This window comes from Diabrotica virgifera, chromosome 10 (assembly GCF_917563875.1).
Source record: "Diabrotica virgifera virgifera chromosome 10, PGI_DIABVI_V3a".
NCBI lineage: Eukaryota > Metazoa > Arthropoda > Insecta > Coleoptera > Chrysomelidae > Diabrotica > Diabrotica virgifera.
In genome coordinates, this window is record NC_065452.1 from 99,812,504 (window position 1) to 99,831,789 (window position 19,286).

A 19,286-nucleotide genomic window follows, 5' to 3' on the forward strand; every position below is an offset into this window, starting at 1 on the left:
AATATTTAAATATGTACATACAATTTTTTAACAATATTTTTAAAAGTGTATCCCTCTTATTGTTCCTTAAATTTGAATATACATACCTAGAGAGAAATAATGAAGTAACTCGTGAAATCTTTAAGCCGACAACCGTCTTTAGACTTCCCAACTTTCTAAGTAAACATTTTGTAAAGAAAAGTTTATAATTACATGGTATTATAATAAACCTTGTGATACTGATCCTGATTTGATGATACTGATTCATTAAATTGATAAACATAATTTCATTTATAACTGTAAAACAGTTAGTCTCCACGAAACAAAAATAAACAGAATAATTCAATTTGGATGTTACGAATTGTCCGTTACGAATTTTCCGTTACGAATTTGTATAGTTACGATCTGTCGCCGTTACGAAGTGTCACCGTTACGAACTGTCGCTGTTACGAATTGTCCGTTACCATTTATCTGGTTACGAACTGTCGCGTTACGAGATGTAATGGAACCCATAGTTATAGAGTTGACCATATCTATTTGCATATAAAATGTCACAAAAATCATTTGGATCTTCATTATTTGTAATGCTTTGATATGTATTTTCGTCAGTGCTACTAGGAATTACATTTATGGCTACTTCATGACCTTCTCTTCAAACAGTCTCTATTGCTTCCAGTATCTTCATTGCGATTAGACAAAAACATAATCTCTATGCGACACAAGTTAGCGTGTACCAAAAAAACAATCACAGCGCACGCTAAATAATGACGTCACCGGCTTGATGACGTTTGGCTCGCGTCAGACACAGCGTTTTTTAAATACCTCTAGCAAAACTCTTCTTAGAAACACGAAACTGGTACGCCTATTTATCTTCCAGGAATACATCGATTCAAAAAATTACGAATTTCTGGTACCGGTCATAGGCGTCCGTTTTGGGTAGGGCAACGGTTATTTTATCACATCACATAAGTTTTTGTCTTAAATTTAAGTTAATTGTAATTTTAATTTAAATTTAATGAACAGAATAAATTACTCCATATTCAAAATAAAGGCATTAAGCTATCTTTATTAGAATCTATGGAAATTACCTAATGAATTAAAAAACAGTCATAATTCTGTATGACCAACTTGAGACAAACATGTCCTCGCTCCTCAACCTATTCACTTAAAGAATTTTAAGTGTAGACACATAATAAAAATCCATACATATCTTATATGCCGATCTATATTATGTTTTCCACATATACAAGGTGTAACAAAAATGCAGGTCATAAATTAAATCACATTTTCTGGGACCAAAAATAGTTTGATTGAACCTAACTTACCGTAGTACAAATGTACACATAACAAAAGTTACAGCCCTTTGAAGCTACAAAATGAAAATAGATTTTTTCCAATATATCGCAAAATATAATTTTTTTATTAAAAGTGGATATGTGGTATTCTTATGACAGGAATATCTTTAAAAAAATTATAGTGAAATTTGTGCACCCCATATCAATTCTATGGGGGATTTGTTCCCTTTAAACCCCCCCAAACTTTTGTTTGCGTTTCAACTAAATTGTTATTATGGTACCATTAGTTAACCACAATGTTTTTAAAAACTTTTTTGCCTCTTAGTACTGTTTCGAGAAGCCAGTGTTTATCGAGATATTTTGAATATTAATTTGTCGAAGCTACCACATATTTGTATCTGGTTAAGCACGATTGTAGAGGCCTTTTAATAATCTGAAAATTGATTTATAACTAGCTGACCCGGCGAACTTCGTACCGCATTAGAACTAAATAATGTTTAAAAGTTAAATAACTAAAAATTACCAGCAAGCCAAAAAAATACTCAAAAATATTGTGTATACTTTTTTCTGATAAACAGTATTTTTGTGGTGAATGCTTTTAAATAATGATTACTTAAGTTTGGTTGTACCCACTCAGGGTACGGGTTACCATTTTCATGTACAACAACTTGGTTTAAGATCATCACGTGATCAATGCATAGTTTGCGAGTCTATAAGGTACATATGTACATACATACATATAAATACAAACATTCATTTTTATTTATATAAAAGAGGCAAATATTTAGATGGCTATTAAAAAATAACAGTTGGTGATAGAAAAGTGAAAATTTAGGGTTGAATGCAGATTTTAATTCTACATCATATAAAATTAAGAAAAAAAAGTTTGTCCAAAAAAATAAAAAATAATTTCGGGGGGCAACCCCCTTTTCACTTAGGTTGATCGTACCAACTCAGAAACATTCCCGGGTTCATGCACAACAACTTTTATTAAGATCATCATACGATCAAATGCATAGTTTGCGAGTCTATAAGGTACATACATATGTACATACAAACATTCATTTTTATTTATACAGGGTGAGTCATGAGGAACTGTACATACTCCTACCTCGTATAGAGGCCCCTATGGAGAATAACAAAAGAACATTAAAAGGTGTCTGCTTCCATTGTTTAATAATATACATGGCGAGTTTCGCATTTTAACAGAAACTTGTATTCGTCATAATTTTTGAACGGTCAGATCGATGTGTGTCTTATTTTGGTCAATCGTTACACTATTACTGCCTAATCAACTGATTTATTCAAACTAGAAAAAAATCAGGTCCGGCTTTAAAAAATTAGTTCGTTTGGGTATTAGAAGAAATTTCACCTTGTATACGCTTTTTGAAAACTCTAATATGAATTTTACAAATTAGACAAATAGGCAATTAAAATGCCATATTTATTTTTTCCCCACACGATTATTTATTAAAAAAATCAAATTTGTCAAAATCGCAATTTTACAATAAAAATAAAAAAAAATGAAACAACGCTTTTCTTAAAATTAAAAGTTTCACCATTTATTTTCTATAACACGTCTAGATCAAAAACTCCCCATAACACTTCTTTTTTGGACTTCATAACTTTTACGAGAAGAAGACTGAAAGTCTACAACAATTTTCATAGTCTTCACAATGGTAAGAGATATTTATGTGCTGTAAAAATTTCAGAAAAAAAAATATTAAAATGGAACAGAGTTGTAGCGAGTTAAACCGTGATTTCATTTTTTTTTTTTCATATTTAGGTTAAAATTTTTTCTAAGACCAAAACGAACTAATTTTTTAAATCTGGGCCTGACTTTTATCTAGTTTGAATAAATCAGTTGATTCGGTGGTAACATAAAATAAATATTTGTTCAAAAAATAATAATTTTTGTAATAAAAGTTAATTTTTTTAAATCTATGGTTCACTTTACCAAACTTTTAATTATTCATAGTCAAAGATTGTTTTATAAAAAGTTAAGTAATCGTGTGGGGAAAAAATAAATATGCCATGTTAATTGCCTATTTGTCTAATTTGTAAAATTCATATTAGAGCTCTCAACTCTCAAAAAGCGTATACAGGGTGAAATTTTTTCTAAGGCCCAAACGAACTAATTTTTTAAAGCCGGACCTGATTTTTTCTAGTTTGAATAAATCAGTTGATTAGGCGGTGATAGTGTAACAATTGACCAAAATAAGAGACACATCGATCTGACCGTTCAAAAATTATGACGACTACAAATTTCTGTCAAAATGCGAAACTCGCCCTGTATATTATTAAACAATCGGAGCAGACACTTTTTAATGGTCATTTGTTATTCCCCATAGGAGCCTCTATACGAGGTAGGAGTATGTACAGTTCCTCATGACTCACCCTGTATAGATTTACATTTTTAGGTATATTTTGAAACATCTTGAAAAAGAAGCCACATCTCGATAAAAGGTGGCTTATCGAAAAAATACTAAGAGGCAAAAAAGTTTTAAAGTACTGTGTTTAACTACTAATGGTACCACAATAATATTTTAATTGGAACATACACAAACATTTGGGGGGTTTAAACGAACAAAACCCCATACAATTTTTATGTAAACATATTAAAAAAGAAGCCGCATCTCGATAAATACTGGCTTATCGAAAAAATACTAAGAGGCAAATAAATAAGTTTTAAAAACATTGTGTTTAACTAATGGTACCACAATAATAATTTGTTTCTAAAGTACACAAAAGTTTGGGCGGGGGGTTTAAGGGAACAAAACCCCATCAAATTTTTATGGAGTGTACTTTCACTGTTATTTTTTTAAGATGTTCCTGCCATTAGAGTGCGACATGTCCATTTCCAATAAAAAATCTTTAATAGTTTTCTATTAATTGAAAAAAATCAATTTCATTTTGCAACTTGAAGGGCTGTAACTTTTTTTATGAGCACATTTGTACTAAGGTAAGTTAGGTTCAATCGAACTATTTTTGTCCAAAAATATGTGATTTAATTTATGACCTGCATTTTTATTACAACCTGTAGTAACTACACAAAATCTCATATTGTGAAATCTGTTTTAAATATTGTTATTGTTTATTTTAATAATCATAAACAATTGAAGAAAATACCTGCTTTCGCGTTTAATTTGCAATAACCTTTTTGTTTATAAGCATTTTTTAATTTAGAAAATCTCATTTAAAAGAGCAAGTATTTTCAAGAAAGTCGTCTGTTGAATGTTTTCATCTACAATGCGTAGTTTTTTCAAAATATTGAAAATATTGAAAATGTCGATTTTGTGCTGAAATATTAATAAACAACCATGACGCAATCAAAATTTCGATACCCACGAGACGGTGAGCCTTTTCTATCGACTTCCCTCATATATTCCAATTCAAAAACCGCGGGCAGTAGTTTTTCTATTTATCAAGTACTTTTTCGGTTTCGTTTCCTGGGACACTCACACTTTTGAAATCATCTTCTTCTCTAGGTGCCGTCTCCGCTTCGAAGGTTGGCAATCATCAGAGCGTTTTTGATTTTTGAGACCGTGGCTCTAAATAATTCGTTGTTACTACATCCATACCAGGCCCTAAGGCTCTTCAGCCAGGAGTTACGTCTCCTTCCTATGGATCTTCTTCCTTGCATGAGGATGGAGTATATGATTACCTTGCATATAATTACCTGAAGTATTAGATATTTATCTCCTCTCATCACATGTCCCATATATCTCAGTTTTCTTCTCTTAATAATTGTAAGAAGTAATTCTCTTTCCTTATTGATACGTCTTATTACCTCTACGTTGGTTATTCTAACTACCCAAGAGATCTTCAGTACTCTTCGGTACATCCACATCTCGAATGCCTCCAGTCTCCTCATGTCAATTTTTTTGTTCAGTGTCCACGCTTCCATCCCGTAGTATAATATCAATAGCACATAGCACCTCAGCAATCGTTAATCGCAAGGTTTAAGTCCCGACAGCAGAGAAGCCTCTTCATTCTTGTAAATGTGCTTTTGGTCTGTTCAATTCTGTTTCATATTTCTTGATAACTATCATTGTTTTCGTTAATGATTGTTCCTAAGTATTTGTACCTAGGCTTATTCTATGCATATATCTCATGAATATCTTGAATTGTCTTTGTTATTATCATATATTTAGTCTTGCTTATGTTGAGCGATAGTCACTTTATTACTTCTTTATTACTGCGGTCACTTTATTAAGCAGTATATGTAGGTCTTCATGTGATTTGGCTAAAAGAACTGTATCATCAGCGTATCTCAGGTTATTTATAATCATACCATTAATTCTAATCAGGGGCGTAACAGAGGCCCCCGCAGCATGAAGCTTGCGGGCTGGCCCATCTTGTCAGGGGTCTCATCTTGTCGTCTAACACATATAATATGTAAAAATGTGTTATTGTTATATTATTTTGCGCATACATACGCAACGTATTTAAGCAACGCAGTATTGAAAATGAAGTTGCCCATCACATTGTTACAATGTGTCGTATGTATGTATTGTATGTATGTATTAATAAAATTGTAGATATATTCGCTGATAGTAGTGCACGAAGAAAGTTGTTCATCTCATAGAATAATACTATGTAATAATGTAGTCGTTTATTAATTTTCTTTCTATTATATTCTATACCAATAAAGATGAAAAATGTAAGTTGCCATAAACAGCGCATGAATACACTATAATAATAATATCGTATGGCATTTTTGCCGGGGAGATCCTTTCGGATAGTTCCAGCGCCAATTACATCTTTAACCCTGTTTCAAGTAACTAGTGTCGATGTACACTAGCCCAGGGGGACCGACGGCTTAACGTACTCTCCGAGGCACGGTGAGACGGCTCGTGTCATTATTGGAAATGAAAATGGTTTGTCTTTGGCAGGGATCGAACCCACGTACACTGGCGTATGAGGCCAGCTATTATGCCGTTACCCCACGGCCGCTCAATGAATACACTAATAGCCCAGTATGCGGGTATGCACCCTCGGGAAACATCTTAGGGTGGTTGGGGGTAGTTACCCCCTACCAATAGGGGTTGCTGAATTAAACAATATGTATAACTGCTTATTTATTACCAACTATAAAGACCACAGTAAATAGCTGATGTGCTCGCGGTAAAACCATCTGCTAGAGCATCTGGATTAAGAATGTTCTTTTTAATAATACGAATGAATTAGAATGAATCACCATACCTTCGTGTTTATATAAACAAACTTATAACATCTAGTTTGTTTATATTGTCGACTCAGCGTGGCCATGACATACGACAATATGAATTAGTTGACTATGCAATATCGTCGACTGGTGCTTCTAACAAAACTAGGTGACCCAGTAAAAATGTAAACAAATCTGTATGTTTTGGTTTTCGTTTCTAGTACATTTAAGAATTAAATGAATATGTGTTGATCTCAATTTTGGATGTTGATAAACCCTTACATCCATCCCCTTCGAGAAATTTTCTGACTACATGCAAGGAAGAAAATTGTTGTTTAATAGCGCCACCAACTGGTTACTGTGTTTTAATCGATACAAAATTAAATATTTATTTCCTATAACTAATTAGTAAATAAAGTAAGGTACAAAAAAATGTTCTACATCAACACTGTTCCCGTTTCACTGTCACTCACTGTGTCCTCGGACAGTAAGCATATAATCTATTCTTATGTATTTCCATGATTTTATTGTTTTCTGTTTTGATCTTACAATTAACGTTGTTTACCTCTGTTATTGCGAAGGGACCTACATAAAGACTATCAAACTTACCATTCTCTTCCCTTTTTACCAGGACTAGGTCTCCTATTTTAAAATGTTGTGGTGTTGCTTCGAGCTTATTCTTTTCTTGTCGCTCTTTTTTGTGCTTTAGTAAGAAGGTTCTAGCTCTCTCGTGTGCGCTTTGTAGTTTGTAACGTAACTCATTGTAGTAAGCATCTATATTGTAACATGGTTGAAACTCCTGTGTAAGGTCTTCTGGTAGGTTAACCTTCCTGCCATATAACAGTTCAAACGGTGTGTAACCATGATACGCGTTAGGGGTTGTATTGTAGCAGTATGTGAACATTCTGCAACACACATCCCAATTTTCTCTGTCTTCGTCTATGAATGCTCTTACGTACTCGTTTAATGTTCTGTGCAGTTTTTCGCAACTTCCAATGGACTGTGGATGGTATGCCGTTGAGAAGTTGTGCTCTATTTTAAGTAGCTTTGTTAGTTCCTGCATTATTTCATTCTTATACTCTGTGCCTTGGTCTGTTCTTATTTGCTTCATGAGTCCGTATGTTGGTATAAAATGATCAAAAATTCCTCGGACTATTGTCTCTGCTTCTTTATTGCACACGGGTATGCTGACCGCGTATTTAGTAAGTTCACATAACATTTTTATACAGTATCTATTACCTTCGTTACTTTTAGTGAATGGACCTATCGTATCTATGTATACTATGTCCCATGGTTTGGAAGAAGAGTCCGATATCACGAATTCTTCGACATGTGTTCTTTTCGGTTTGTTAATTTGACATTTATGACATGGTTTAACGTATTTTCTTACGTCTTTTTCCAAAATTTTCCATCTAAATCTTGCTTTTAGCATCTTTATTAGTCTATTATTTCCTACGTGTCCTCCAAACATCGGGTGGTTATGGTATTCTTCTATTAATCTGTGTTTTCCTTTGTCATCTTGTATTGTTTCTGGTACTTCACATATGTATATTTCTACATTCTTCAATATTTTGTTTCCTTGTTTAATAAATTCCTCAATTGTGCACACTTTAAAAATAATATCGTTTACGTATACTTTTACTTTACGTACTGCATTCTCTACCGCCAGCTTATCAAGCTGTGCCAACATTTGGTTTAAATCGAAATGATTGAATCCTGTGGCTATGCTCTTGCTGCATTTTATTTTGTTTTTGACCCTAATGCTCAGCCTTGGTGAGATTAGTTCTGCTTCAAAAGACAAAATTGGTAGTCTATGCTCCTCCAAATTATTTAGTACCTTTCTTACTGTCTGTCTGGGGGCTTCTGGCTTTAGTGCGAGTTCACTTTCTGCCTTCGTTTGCCTTGCTTCCTTCTTCTTTTCTCTTGTTTGAGCTCGTGTTATAGCTAATATATGGGTATTTTCTATGTATAGGTTCTTTAGTTGATGTAATGTTATTCTTGAAAGACTGTCTGCATAGTTATTTTTCCCTGTTATATACTCTATTTCGAAATCGTATTCCTCTAAATCTAATCTGATCCTTGTAAGTTTCGAAGTTGGTTCTTTCATTGCAAATAAATATGTTAGTGGTTTATGATCCGTTTTGACTAAAAATGTTGGTGCTCCATATAAATAACATTTGAAATGATTAATTCCCCAATGAATCGCTAGTAATTCCTTAACGATTATAGGCTTATTACATTCTCCTTTATTGAAACTTCTTGATGCGTATGCTATTGGTAGGTCTATTCCGTTATAATCTTGACTTAAAATTGCTGAACAACTCTCGTTGGATGCGTCTGTTGTTAGGATGAATTGTTTATTGAAATCTGGATATTTTAAGATTGGTGGTTTCATCAATGACGATTTAAGCTTATTGAATGCTTCCTCACATTTTTCTGACCAAAAAAATTCTACTCCTTTTCTCGATAATCTGTTGAGTGATCTGCATATTTCAGCAAAATTTTGAATAAAACGTCTATAATAGTTACATAATGCTACGAATCTTTTTGTTTCTTCCGCTGTCTTAGGTGTCGGGTATTGTTCAATCGTTGCATATTTCGCTTTGTCCGGTGATACTCCTTCCTGAGAAAGATCATGTCCTAAATATGTTACTTCTCTTCTAAAAAATTGACATTTTCCTGGGTTAAGTTTCAAATTGAATTTTCGACGTGTCTCGAATTCCTATTACTACTATAGCGTCCATGTAAAGAAATGCTTTGTCTGGTGTTAATCCTGAAAATGCTATTGACATCATCCTTGAAAAGCTATTTGGGCTTACATTTAATCCAAAAGGTAATCTGGTAAATTGAAATGATCCATTTTCTGTGCTAAACGATGTGTATTTCCTAGATGATTTTTCTAATGGTATTTGGTGAAAACCTGACATTAAGTCTATAACTGAAAACCATTTTGCTCTTCCTAGTTAATCTAATATCGAGTCTATTCTTGGTAAAGGAGATTTGTCTGTGACTATTTTCTTGTTCAGTTGTCTAAAATCTATGCATAATATCCATGCTTTATTTCCATCTATCGCTTTTTTCGGTACCAGCACTACTGGGCTGTTGTATTCTGATGTGGACGGTTCTATTATTCCTTGGTCTCTCAGTTTTTGTTCTTGACGGTTTAATTCCTCTGTTTGTGCATGAGGTGTCCTATAATTTTTAATATATACCGGAGTTTGATCTTTAACTCTCAGTTTCTGTTCGTAGAAGTTGTTACATGTTAGCATGTCATGCCTTAGGGCGAATATATCTGAATAATCTTCGCATAAAGATACTAATTTATCGCGTATGTACTCTGGAATATCTAACTTCAATGATTCCCGTAATTCCTTTTTCCTATCATTGCTGTCGTTGATCAGTCTATATATGTTGAATAATTTAATGTCTATTGTTTTGATTGCGTTTGTCTCTACTTTTACTCTTTCGTAGGTTGTGTTCAAAATTTTGATTTACGGATTATTACTTGAAATAATTGCTCTCGCTATGAATATTCCTGGTTGTATTTCCTGTTGTTCCACTATCCTGTCGTTCTTCAGCGTTTGAAAAATTTTTACGACTCTGTAAGTTTCACATCTAGGCGGTATTATTATCGTGTCATTATCTATATCATCCAAAATGTTCGTACTAATGTAACAATCGTTGTCCTCTTTAATGTTCATTTTAAGGTTAGCGTAGTCTAGTATGCATTGAAATTTTGAAATAAAGTCTCTCCCGATGATTCCGTTGGTTGGAATAGGAAAGCTAGGTTCAACTAATTGAAAGACATGCTCAAATCGAGATCCTTTTACTTCTAGTGTTGTTTCAACTTCTCCCATTGTTTGTAATTCTCCTTTAGTTACTCCTTTTATTTTCGCCTTTGTGTTTGGTTTCACGTGTTCCTTCATAAAATCTTGTGAACATTTCAGTATTGAAATATCAGCTCCTGTGTCTATGATAAATGTATTTGTATGTTCTAGGATTCCTGTTTTCATTCGTACAAAATTCGTTAGGTTTAAGTCGAAGTTGTAAATATTATATTCCACTTCTGACTGTGTACTTTCCTTGTTTCGTCCATTTAAAACCCCAACTGCTGGTTTTCTGGTTCCTCTTGGCTGTCCTCTAACTCCAGTAGCCTTACGTTTCTGTTACGTCCTCCTCTCTGGTTCCCTCTGTACGTTTGGTTGTTAAATTGTCTATATCCTCTGTTCGAATAATTCCGTTGGTTTTCTGTTGCTTCTCCTTCGTTCCGTTGTCCAAAGTTATTTCTTCTTCCTCTATCGTATTTGTTATGGTATCCTCTTCGGTATTGCTGCTGTCCTCTCCTATTTTCATAATTCTTCCTATAATTAAACACTCTTCCCTGTGTATTCTCCTCTGTCGTATCAATCGATAAAAATTTGGATACTACTTCCTGCGGTGTTGTGAAATTACCTGCCTCCAGTATTAACTTAGCTCTATCCGTATTAACATTCCGTTTCATTGTTGCTACAACTGTTTCCGTTGTGTATTTTTTCGCTAGTTCCAATGGAATTCCTTCCGCTATGTATGCTACCTTTAACTGTTCCGCTAGTTCCTCTACTTCAGATGCGTACACTGCTGCATTTTTGTTTCCTTGCCTTTTCTTTGGTAATTTGTCTATTATCGTTTTCGGATTGTCGCCTCTTAATTCTTTCTTCAGTGCCGCGGCTATAAGTGGGATCGTATCCTCTGTAGTTATCAGGTTTCTAGCCTTATTGGTCAATCTTGTCTTTATTAATGTTATCGCTGTTTGTTCATGTCCTTCTGCTATTTTTCCAAGTAGTTCTAGTGCGTCTAAAAATGGTTGTAGTTTCCCTGCACTTCCATCAAACTCGTTGGGCAATACCTTGCTTGCAATATTAAAAAATTCGTTGATTGTCAGAGCCATGTATAATATTTTTATATCTTGTTTTATGTCGCTTTTTCCCTCTTCTATTTCCTCGTCAATTTTTCCTCTTCTATCTCCTCGTCACTTTTTTCCTCTTCTATTTCCTCGTCGCTTTGTTCTTCTTCTATTTCCTTGTCGATAGGCTGATGTATTGAACTTGGAACTACTGTTCTTAAGTTTACAGCTTGAAATGAGCGTATAAGTTTGTCTCTGATTCTTCCAAAATATTTGTTGCACGCTTCTCTTTGTTTCTCCGATAGCGCTTCCCAATTTTTCTTCGTTAAGTGTGTGAATTTGTTATATAATTTAATTAACTGTGTCGTTACTTCTTCTTGTATATCCTTAGATTTAGGTACTTTCTTCTTCAAGACCCTTCTACTTTGTCTTACTACTTCTTGCGTAATCTCCTCAACTATTTTGATGAAGTCTTCCCAAGTAACTTTGTTGCTACTCATTTATTCATAATTTTCCTATCCTTATTCCTGTACTCGTAACGAACGCATAAATTTGACAGTCTTACGAGGTATAGTAAATATATATAAAAAATATTATGTCAAAAATGGTAAAAATATAGTAAATTGCAATAAAAATCATTATATCAATCAATATAAATCACCATAAAAATCAGTAGTCAAATCAAAATGTCATAAAAATCAGTAGGTAAAATAATAATTGGATAAAAGTCGGTAAAGATAAAAATATATGCTAATAAATATATAAAAATCATATAAAAATGTATCATTGCGTCCTATAAATAACCATGATATTTGTAAAAAAAATTCCCTATAATACCAATAAGGTAATTAAAATAGAATTTGTAGATAAAAATAGGTGAAACTTAGATTATGTGTATCTTAAATTACGATTATATTATTATTATATTGTGAATTACGACTATATCATGGAAAAACCATAAGAACAGATAATATGGACTCACCACTTTAAACGTCAATGTTCGCTGTTGATCTCGCCAGTCCACGATGAATGTTCATTTTGAGGTTCCTTCTGTGGGCCTTCCATAGTGACCACGCCAATCTAAGAATCAGAACAGCCGTAATTATGTAAAGCAGCACCTTCAGCTCCGTATCGGGTTTGACGTCCTTACTCTTGACGATAAAGTTGCTGTTCACTTCTCCTGGAGTTCATCCTTGGACGACTTTCCTCCCATACTCGTTCCAAACTGCTAGTTCCCGTGTTCGTCCCTGGTCTTAGATCGCCATATGCGGGTATGCACCCTCGGGAAACATCTTAGGGTAGTTGGGGGTAGTTACCCCCTACCAATAGGGGTTGCTGAATTAAACAATATGTATAACTGCTTATTTATAACCAACTATAAAGACCACAGTAAATAGCTGATGTGCTCGCGGTAAAACCATCTGCTAGAGCATCTGGATTAAGAATGTTCTTTTTAATAATACGAATGAATTAGAATGAATCACCATACCTTCGTGTTTATATAAACAAACTTATAACATCTAGTTTGTTTATATTGTCGACTCAGCGTGGCCATGACATACGAAAATATGAATTAGTTGACTATGCAATATCGTCGACTGGTGCTTCTAACAAAACTAGGTGACCCAATAAAAATGTAAACAAATGTGTATGTTTTGGTTTTCGTTTCTAGTACATTTAAGAATTAAATGAATATGTGTTGATCTCAATTTTGGATGTTGATAAACCCTTACACCAGTAAATGACCGTTTTGAAGTGGAATTATCAGTAGTAATTGCACGAGAGCTCTAAAATTATCGATTTGTTTCCCGAGTGACACTTTGACAGTTTTAATTTTACGACCCGAATGGGAGTAAAATTATGTTAAAGTGTCACGAGGCAACAAGTCGATAATAATTTTAAAGATCGAGTGTAATTCGCTGAGATTATTTCATGAATATAACTGTCTTTTTAAATCATTTTAACTAATAGTTTATTAACTAAAAGGGAGGTAATAGTTTATTGATATATTCACCTGAATATTTGCTAAACCTGTCTCTTGGTGGTCTTTGTGACAAGTTGTACAACATTAATTGTCATTAATGTGACTGAATGTTCATTTTTGAGCCCTTTCAAATAAAACCCATTCAAAGATAAGCACTTTGAACCGATGAAACTTATAACAGGTCATATAAAAAAAAGTTAAGTAATTTGTAAAGCGGTAATGATTAGTTTTATTTGGAGTGCTAAATAGGGGGAGATTTTCAAATTTTTTTCCAAAAAAGGCTTTAACTGTATTTTGAGCGTAACTCACTTAGTTTTGATGATAGAGATTTTTATAGAAAGTAAAAATACCTAAAACTTAAAAAAATGTTTTAATGCGTTTTCCCCGAAAAGTGCTTCATTTTTTGGTTATTTCACGTTGAAATATTCGATTTGGAATTTGACGAACAAGAACAATTTTTCAGGAGCTACAAATTTGCATTTACTTGGTCGATAGACTTCATTTTTGTCTAAGCTACATTTTTGCTTTTTACATTATGAATACTTACTTTTTAAGTTATTTGCAAAAAACCGCCTGAAAACGTGGTTTTTTTGTAGAACAATGTTGAACATTTTCTCTTGTAAATAACTCGAAAAGTATTGACTGGACCACTTCGGTGGTGGCATTGAAAATTACACGGTATCGCCGTATTTCACGTTCATAACACATACGTTTTTGTTACACATGGCGCATTTAGTAATTTTTTAAAGGCGCCCCATTTCCAATTCTGCAGGGGGGCACCGACGGATTTTGTTACGCCACTGATTCTAATCTAATGTCTACGTTTTGTTCATCCATTGCTTTACTTAATATATGTTTTCCGAGTATACAGGGTGTCCAGAAACTCTACCGACAAACGAAGACAGGAGATTCCTCAGATAATTTTAAGATATTTTAACCCAATTCACCTAGTTCGAAAATGCTTCCTTAGCTAGAGCTAGAGCTCTTTGAAGATGGCATCTTGTAATTAGTTTTTCGTAAATAACTGCAAAACGCTTCTATTGAGAAAACCGAAAATTAGTACACGCATTTATTTTCCAGAGATAAATCGATTCCATGCATTGCCAATTTCTAGTAGCGGTCATAGGCGTCCGTTTTGGGTAGGGCAACAGTTATTTTATCGCATAACTTTTTTATCTTTAATTTTTAATCATTTTTGACTCTGAATTAGTAAATTGTGAGGTATTCTACAACTAAAAGGTACTCTTGTTTTAAGTCCATAGGATACACCGATTTCTAGAAAAATCGATTTAATTTTTTTTTTAATTTCCAAAAAAAATTTCAAAAAAATACTATTTAGAAATCCAAAAACTGGTACGTTTATTTATATTTGAGAGATGAATCGATTAATTGCGAATTTCTAGTACGGGTGGTATGCGTCCATTTTGGGTAGGTAACGGTTATTTTATCGCATAACAGTTTTGTCTTTAATTTTTAAGCATTTTTGACTCAAGACTATTAAGTTATGAGATATTCTAGTACTTAAAGTTACTCTTGCTTTAAGTTGGTAAAACACCGTTTTTTTTTTGAAAAATTTTTTCATTTTTTTTTTCGTACGAAAATTTTAAAATCGATTTTTCTAGAAAACCGTGAGTCACACCGACTTAAAGCAAGAGTACCTTTTAGTACCAAAATACCGCACAATTTAATAATCCAGTGTCAGAAATGCTTAAAAGTTAAAGACAAAAATGTTATATGATAAACTAACCGTTGCCCTACCCAAAACGGACGCCTATGATCGGTACTAGAAATTCGCAATGGATGGAATCGATTTATCTCTGGAAGATAAATATGCGTACCAATCTTAGTTTTTCTTAATTACAGTGTTCTGGAGGTATTTAAGAAAAAATAATTACAAGACGCCATTTTCAAAGAGCTCTAACTCTCTTAGGAAGCATTTTCGGACTAAGTGAATTGAGCTAAATTGTCTCAAAATTATCTGAAGAATCTCCTGTCTTCGTTTGTAGGTAGAGTTTCTGGACAGCCTGTATATTAAATAATACTGATGAGAGTATACACCCTTGTCGAACACCTTTTTGTATTTCTATTTTTGAAATATTCCACACTTTTGAAATAGCTGAGTTAATTAATTTTTTCCCTATGCTTACAGAACTGTCCGACGAAAGCCGAGGCACGCCGAAGTGCAGCGAAAATAGCTTTAATGAATTCCGTTTTTAATGAACATCCATCTAGAAGGATATCAGATGATTTTATTGAAAAAGCTGTTGCGGAAGCTCAGTCGTCATTTAAAGGTAAGTTTATAATCATTTATTTATAGGTATACAAAATACATGACGTAACGAAAAGGCAGGTCATAAATTAAATCACATGTTCTGAGACCAAAAATAGTTCGATTGAACCCAACTTACCTTAGTACATACAAATGTGCACATAAAAAAAGTTACAGCCCTTTGAAGTTACAAAATGAAGTGCTATTCTTATGACAGGGACATCTTATAAATTAAATCACATATTCTGGGACCAAAAGTAGTTCGATTGAACTTACTTACCTTAGTACAGACAAATGTGCACATAAAAAAGTTACAACCCTTTGAAGCTACAAAATGAAGTGCTATTCTTATGGCAGGGACATCTTAAAAATAATGACAGTGAATTTTGTACACCCCATAAACATTTTATGGGGGTTTGGTTCCCTTAGACCCCCCAAACTTTTGTGTACGTGCCTATTAAATTATTATTGAGGTACCATTAGTTAAACACAATGTCTCTAAAACGTATTTGCCTCTTAGTATTTCTTCGATAAGCCAGTTTTTATGGAAGTGTGGTTTATTTAATATGTTTACATAAAAATTTGATGAGGGTTTTGTTCCCCAAACCCCCCACATGTTTGTGTACATTCGAATTAAATTAGTATTGTGGTACCATTAGTTAAACACAAAGTTTTTAAAACTTTTCTGCCTTTTAATATCTTTTTCGATAAGTTAATTTTTATCGAGATGCGGCTTCTTTCTTAATGTTTTAAAATGTACCTAAAAAATGTAAATTAAAAAAATGTAATATTATTACCAGGTGTCTATAATCTTATTTAACCATGTAAAAATATGTGTTGGATTTTAGAAATGTTCAAAATATCTCGATAAAAACTGGCTTACCAAAAAATAATAAGAGGCAAAAAAGTTTTCAAAACATTGTGTTTAACTAATGGTACCGCAATAATAATTTAATTGCAACATACACAAAAGTTGGGGGGGGGGGAGTTAAGGGAACAAAACCCCAATAAAAATTTTTAAGGGGTGTAAAAATTACACTGTTATTATCATAAGCTTGAGCTGCAGCTCAAGACCGATTTTTAGTATTAACCGGGAGGAGACAACCAACAATTACAGTACCTGAATTGGTTAGCGACTTGCAGCGCACACACCAGGTAATTATAGAGCGTGATACTGTAAGAAATCGTCTCCATAAAGACAATCTCCATGACGAAGACCATTGAGGTGGCACCTGTCTCCAAAGGAAATCGCGCTACAAGATTATAGTGATGTCAAGGATGCAAATGATTGGGCTACAGTTTTATTCTTCGAAGAATCTAGATTTGCATTTCTTCCAGATTCTCGTCGATTAAGAGTGTGGAGACGATCTGGAAATGTACAACGCTTAAAACATGTGCAGGACGTTTATACATACAGAGGTGGTACAATAATGGTATGAAGTGGAATAATAGTCTCTGGTAGAACGGACCTCGTTTTTTCTTTTTAATATCGTCTCCCCATCTCATCTCCATTGTTGTGTCGTGATATTCCACCTATTGTCCGTTGGTCTCTAGCGTTATGACCTGCGAAGCTCCATTTTAGCCTGGCTATATGTTGTCCTGCGTCTTTGACTTTTGTTTTATTTCTTACCCAGTTGTTTTGCTTTTTGTCTGTTAATTTTAGTCCTAACATTGCTCTCTCCATGGCTCTTTGTGTCTTCATTATTTTATCCATGTTTGCTTTGGTAAACGTCCAAGTTTGGCATGCGTATGTGAGAATTGGGAGTATGCACTGGTCAAACACTCTTGTTTTTAAGTATTGTTGTATTTTTTTATTCTTTAGGACCCATTTTAATTTCCGAAATCCTGCCCAGGCTAATCTGACCCTTCTGTTTACCTCCGCTGTTTGGTTTTCCTTATTTATTTTTATTATCTGTCCCAGATATACAGGGTGTCCCCGAAAATAGTACGTTCGTCACAGGTATAGGTAAAAATCACAATGTAGAGCAAAAAAGTTTTATAACATTTTTTTCTAAATTCAGCCGTTTGGCCAAAAAACGAAAATACATTTTGATATGCAAATTAAAGTCTGATAACAACGTCCAATTCAAACATCTAAAGATAGACAGGGTCACAATTAAAAATAGTAGGTTTGTAGGTCAGTTGTATCTGGTAGGTAAAATAATGTAAATATCAACCAAACAGGGGTCTAGTGTTTACATTTTTTTCACCCTGTGGGTTGGTCGTCCCCTCACATCAAACCAGGAGCGTCATTTGAAATTTTGATTGGGGGGGGGGGCAAGCATTATATATACAATACATTATATATGATGTAATGATGAAAATTGATGTATTTTTTGTAAATTTCAGTCATGCAAACGACGCCCCTGCATCAAACAAACCAAGAATTTGGTTTGTTTGAAGTTATTGACATTGAAAATTTGGCGTAATTGTTATATAGTTTTATTCTGTACCAAAAGAAGGTGTTTTTCTTATTTCTTAACAAGTAGGTATTTTGGGAATTAAAAATATTATATCGTTACATTTTAAAGGATACATAAGGAGTAAAGGGTGCAGTATTTTATGAATTACCCAGAACACTAACCATAGAGGCCTATAAATTTCTTGTAAAATGTTTTTCCGATACTTCTTGAAGTGCCTTTGCAAACACGACGTGAATTGTAATTTCTTCACGACGGAGCCCCAGAGCTGTGAAAAATCTTCTGGATACCACTTATCCTCATCGTTGAATTGGTAGGAATTGACTCATTCTGTGGCCACCAACGAAGTCCCGAATTCAATGTACTGGATTTTTATTTTTGTGGGCATCTGAAATCGTTAGTGTATGATAACCGACATGAAATCCAAACATAAGCTAAATTAGAGGAACGCGTTTTTAGTTAACTATGGCATTTTTTTTTTTTTTTTTTTTTTTTTTTCTTCCGGAAGCCGTCCGTGCATGCACCCCGGTGGCACTGCAGCTTTTCAGCTTATTGTGCTTCCTTCCATTTGTTCTCATGACACCCAATCCAATAATGCAGTGCCCTTTACTAGCCTGTAAAGGTCCATTGGGTTAGTGCCATACACTGTCGGACTTGGTTTGCAGTCTCCATATATTGCTTGTCTCTTACGATCCAGCGCCTCGCAATCGCACAATAAATGTCTGACTGTCTCGGTCTCTCTATTGCATAGTCTGCAGCTGAGATCTCCGTTATATAGTCCTATCGTGTGTAGGTGTCCTTTTACTGGAAAGTGTCCAGTTAAGAAACCTGTAATAATTTTGAGCTGATTCCTGTTCATTTTGAACAGTTCTTCAGCTCTTTTTGCGCATGTCTGAGGTATAAATCTCTTCGCATGCTTTTGCGTGGGAATTTCTTCCCAGTATTCTTTGTGCTGTCTTCGTATCCAGCCTCTTAATCGGTCTCTGATTGTCCTTTTGGGCACTCCCAGTGCCGGTTCTGGACCGAAGTATCCTGTTGCTGATCCTCGTCTAGCAAGTTCGTCAGCTTTTTCATTACCAGCGATCCCTTGATGTCCAGGCACCCAAATGAGTTTTACCTCATTATGTTCCGCCAGGGTGTCAAGTTCTTCGCGGCATTCCCATACAAGCCTTGAGGTTATCCTTGGGTTCTTTAAAGCCCTCAAGGCCGCTTGGCTGTCTGAACAGATATTGATTCTCTTATTAGTATAAGTCCTCAATCTGTTTATCCGTGCACAGTGCAGGATTGCAT

The 19,286-nt window shown here is 34.2% G+C and overlaps 1 protein-coding gene across 2 annotated transcripts in view; it reads left to right on the forward strand.

Annotated features, from left to right (window-relative positions):
- The window catches only part of LOC114333930 (protein limb expression 1 homolog), a 212,919-nt gene that overhangs the window by 114,908 nt on the left and 78,725 nt on the right, over positions 1–19,286 (forward strand). For both annotated transcript variants that reach the window (XR_007695672.1, XM_050641226.1), the window contains exon 3: positions 15,457–15,598. Coding sequence is in view for 1 of the 2 variants with exons in the window: in XM_050641226.1 (XP_050497183.1) it covers positions 15,457–15,598 (142 nt within the window). In the remaining variant the exon portion in view is untranslated. The remainder of the gene's footprint in view (positions 1–15,456; positions 15,599–19,286) is intronic.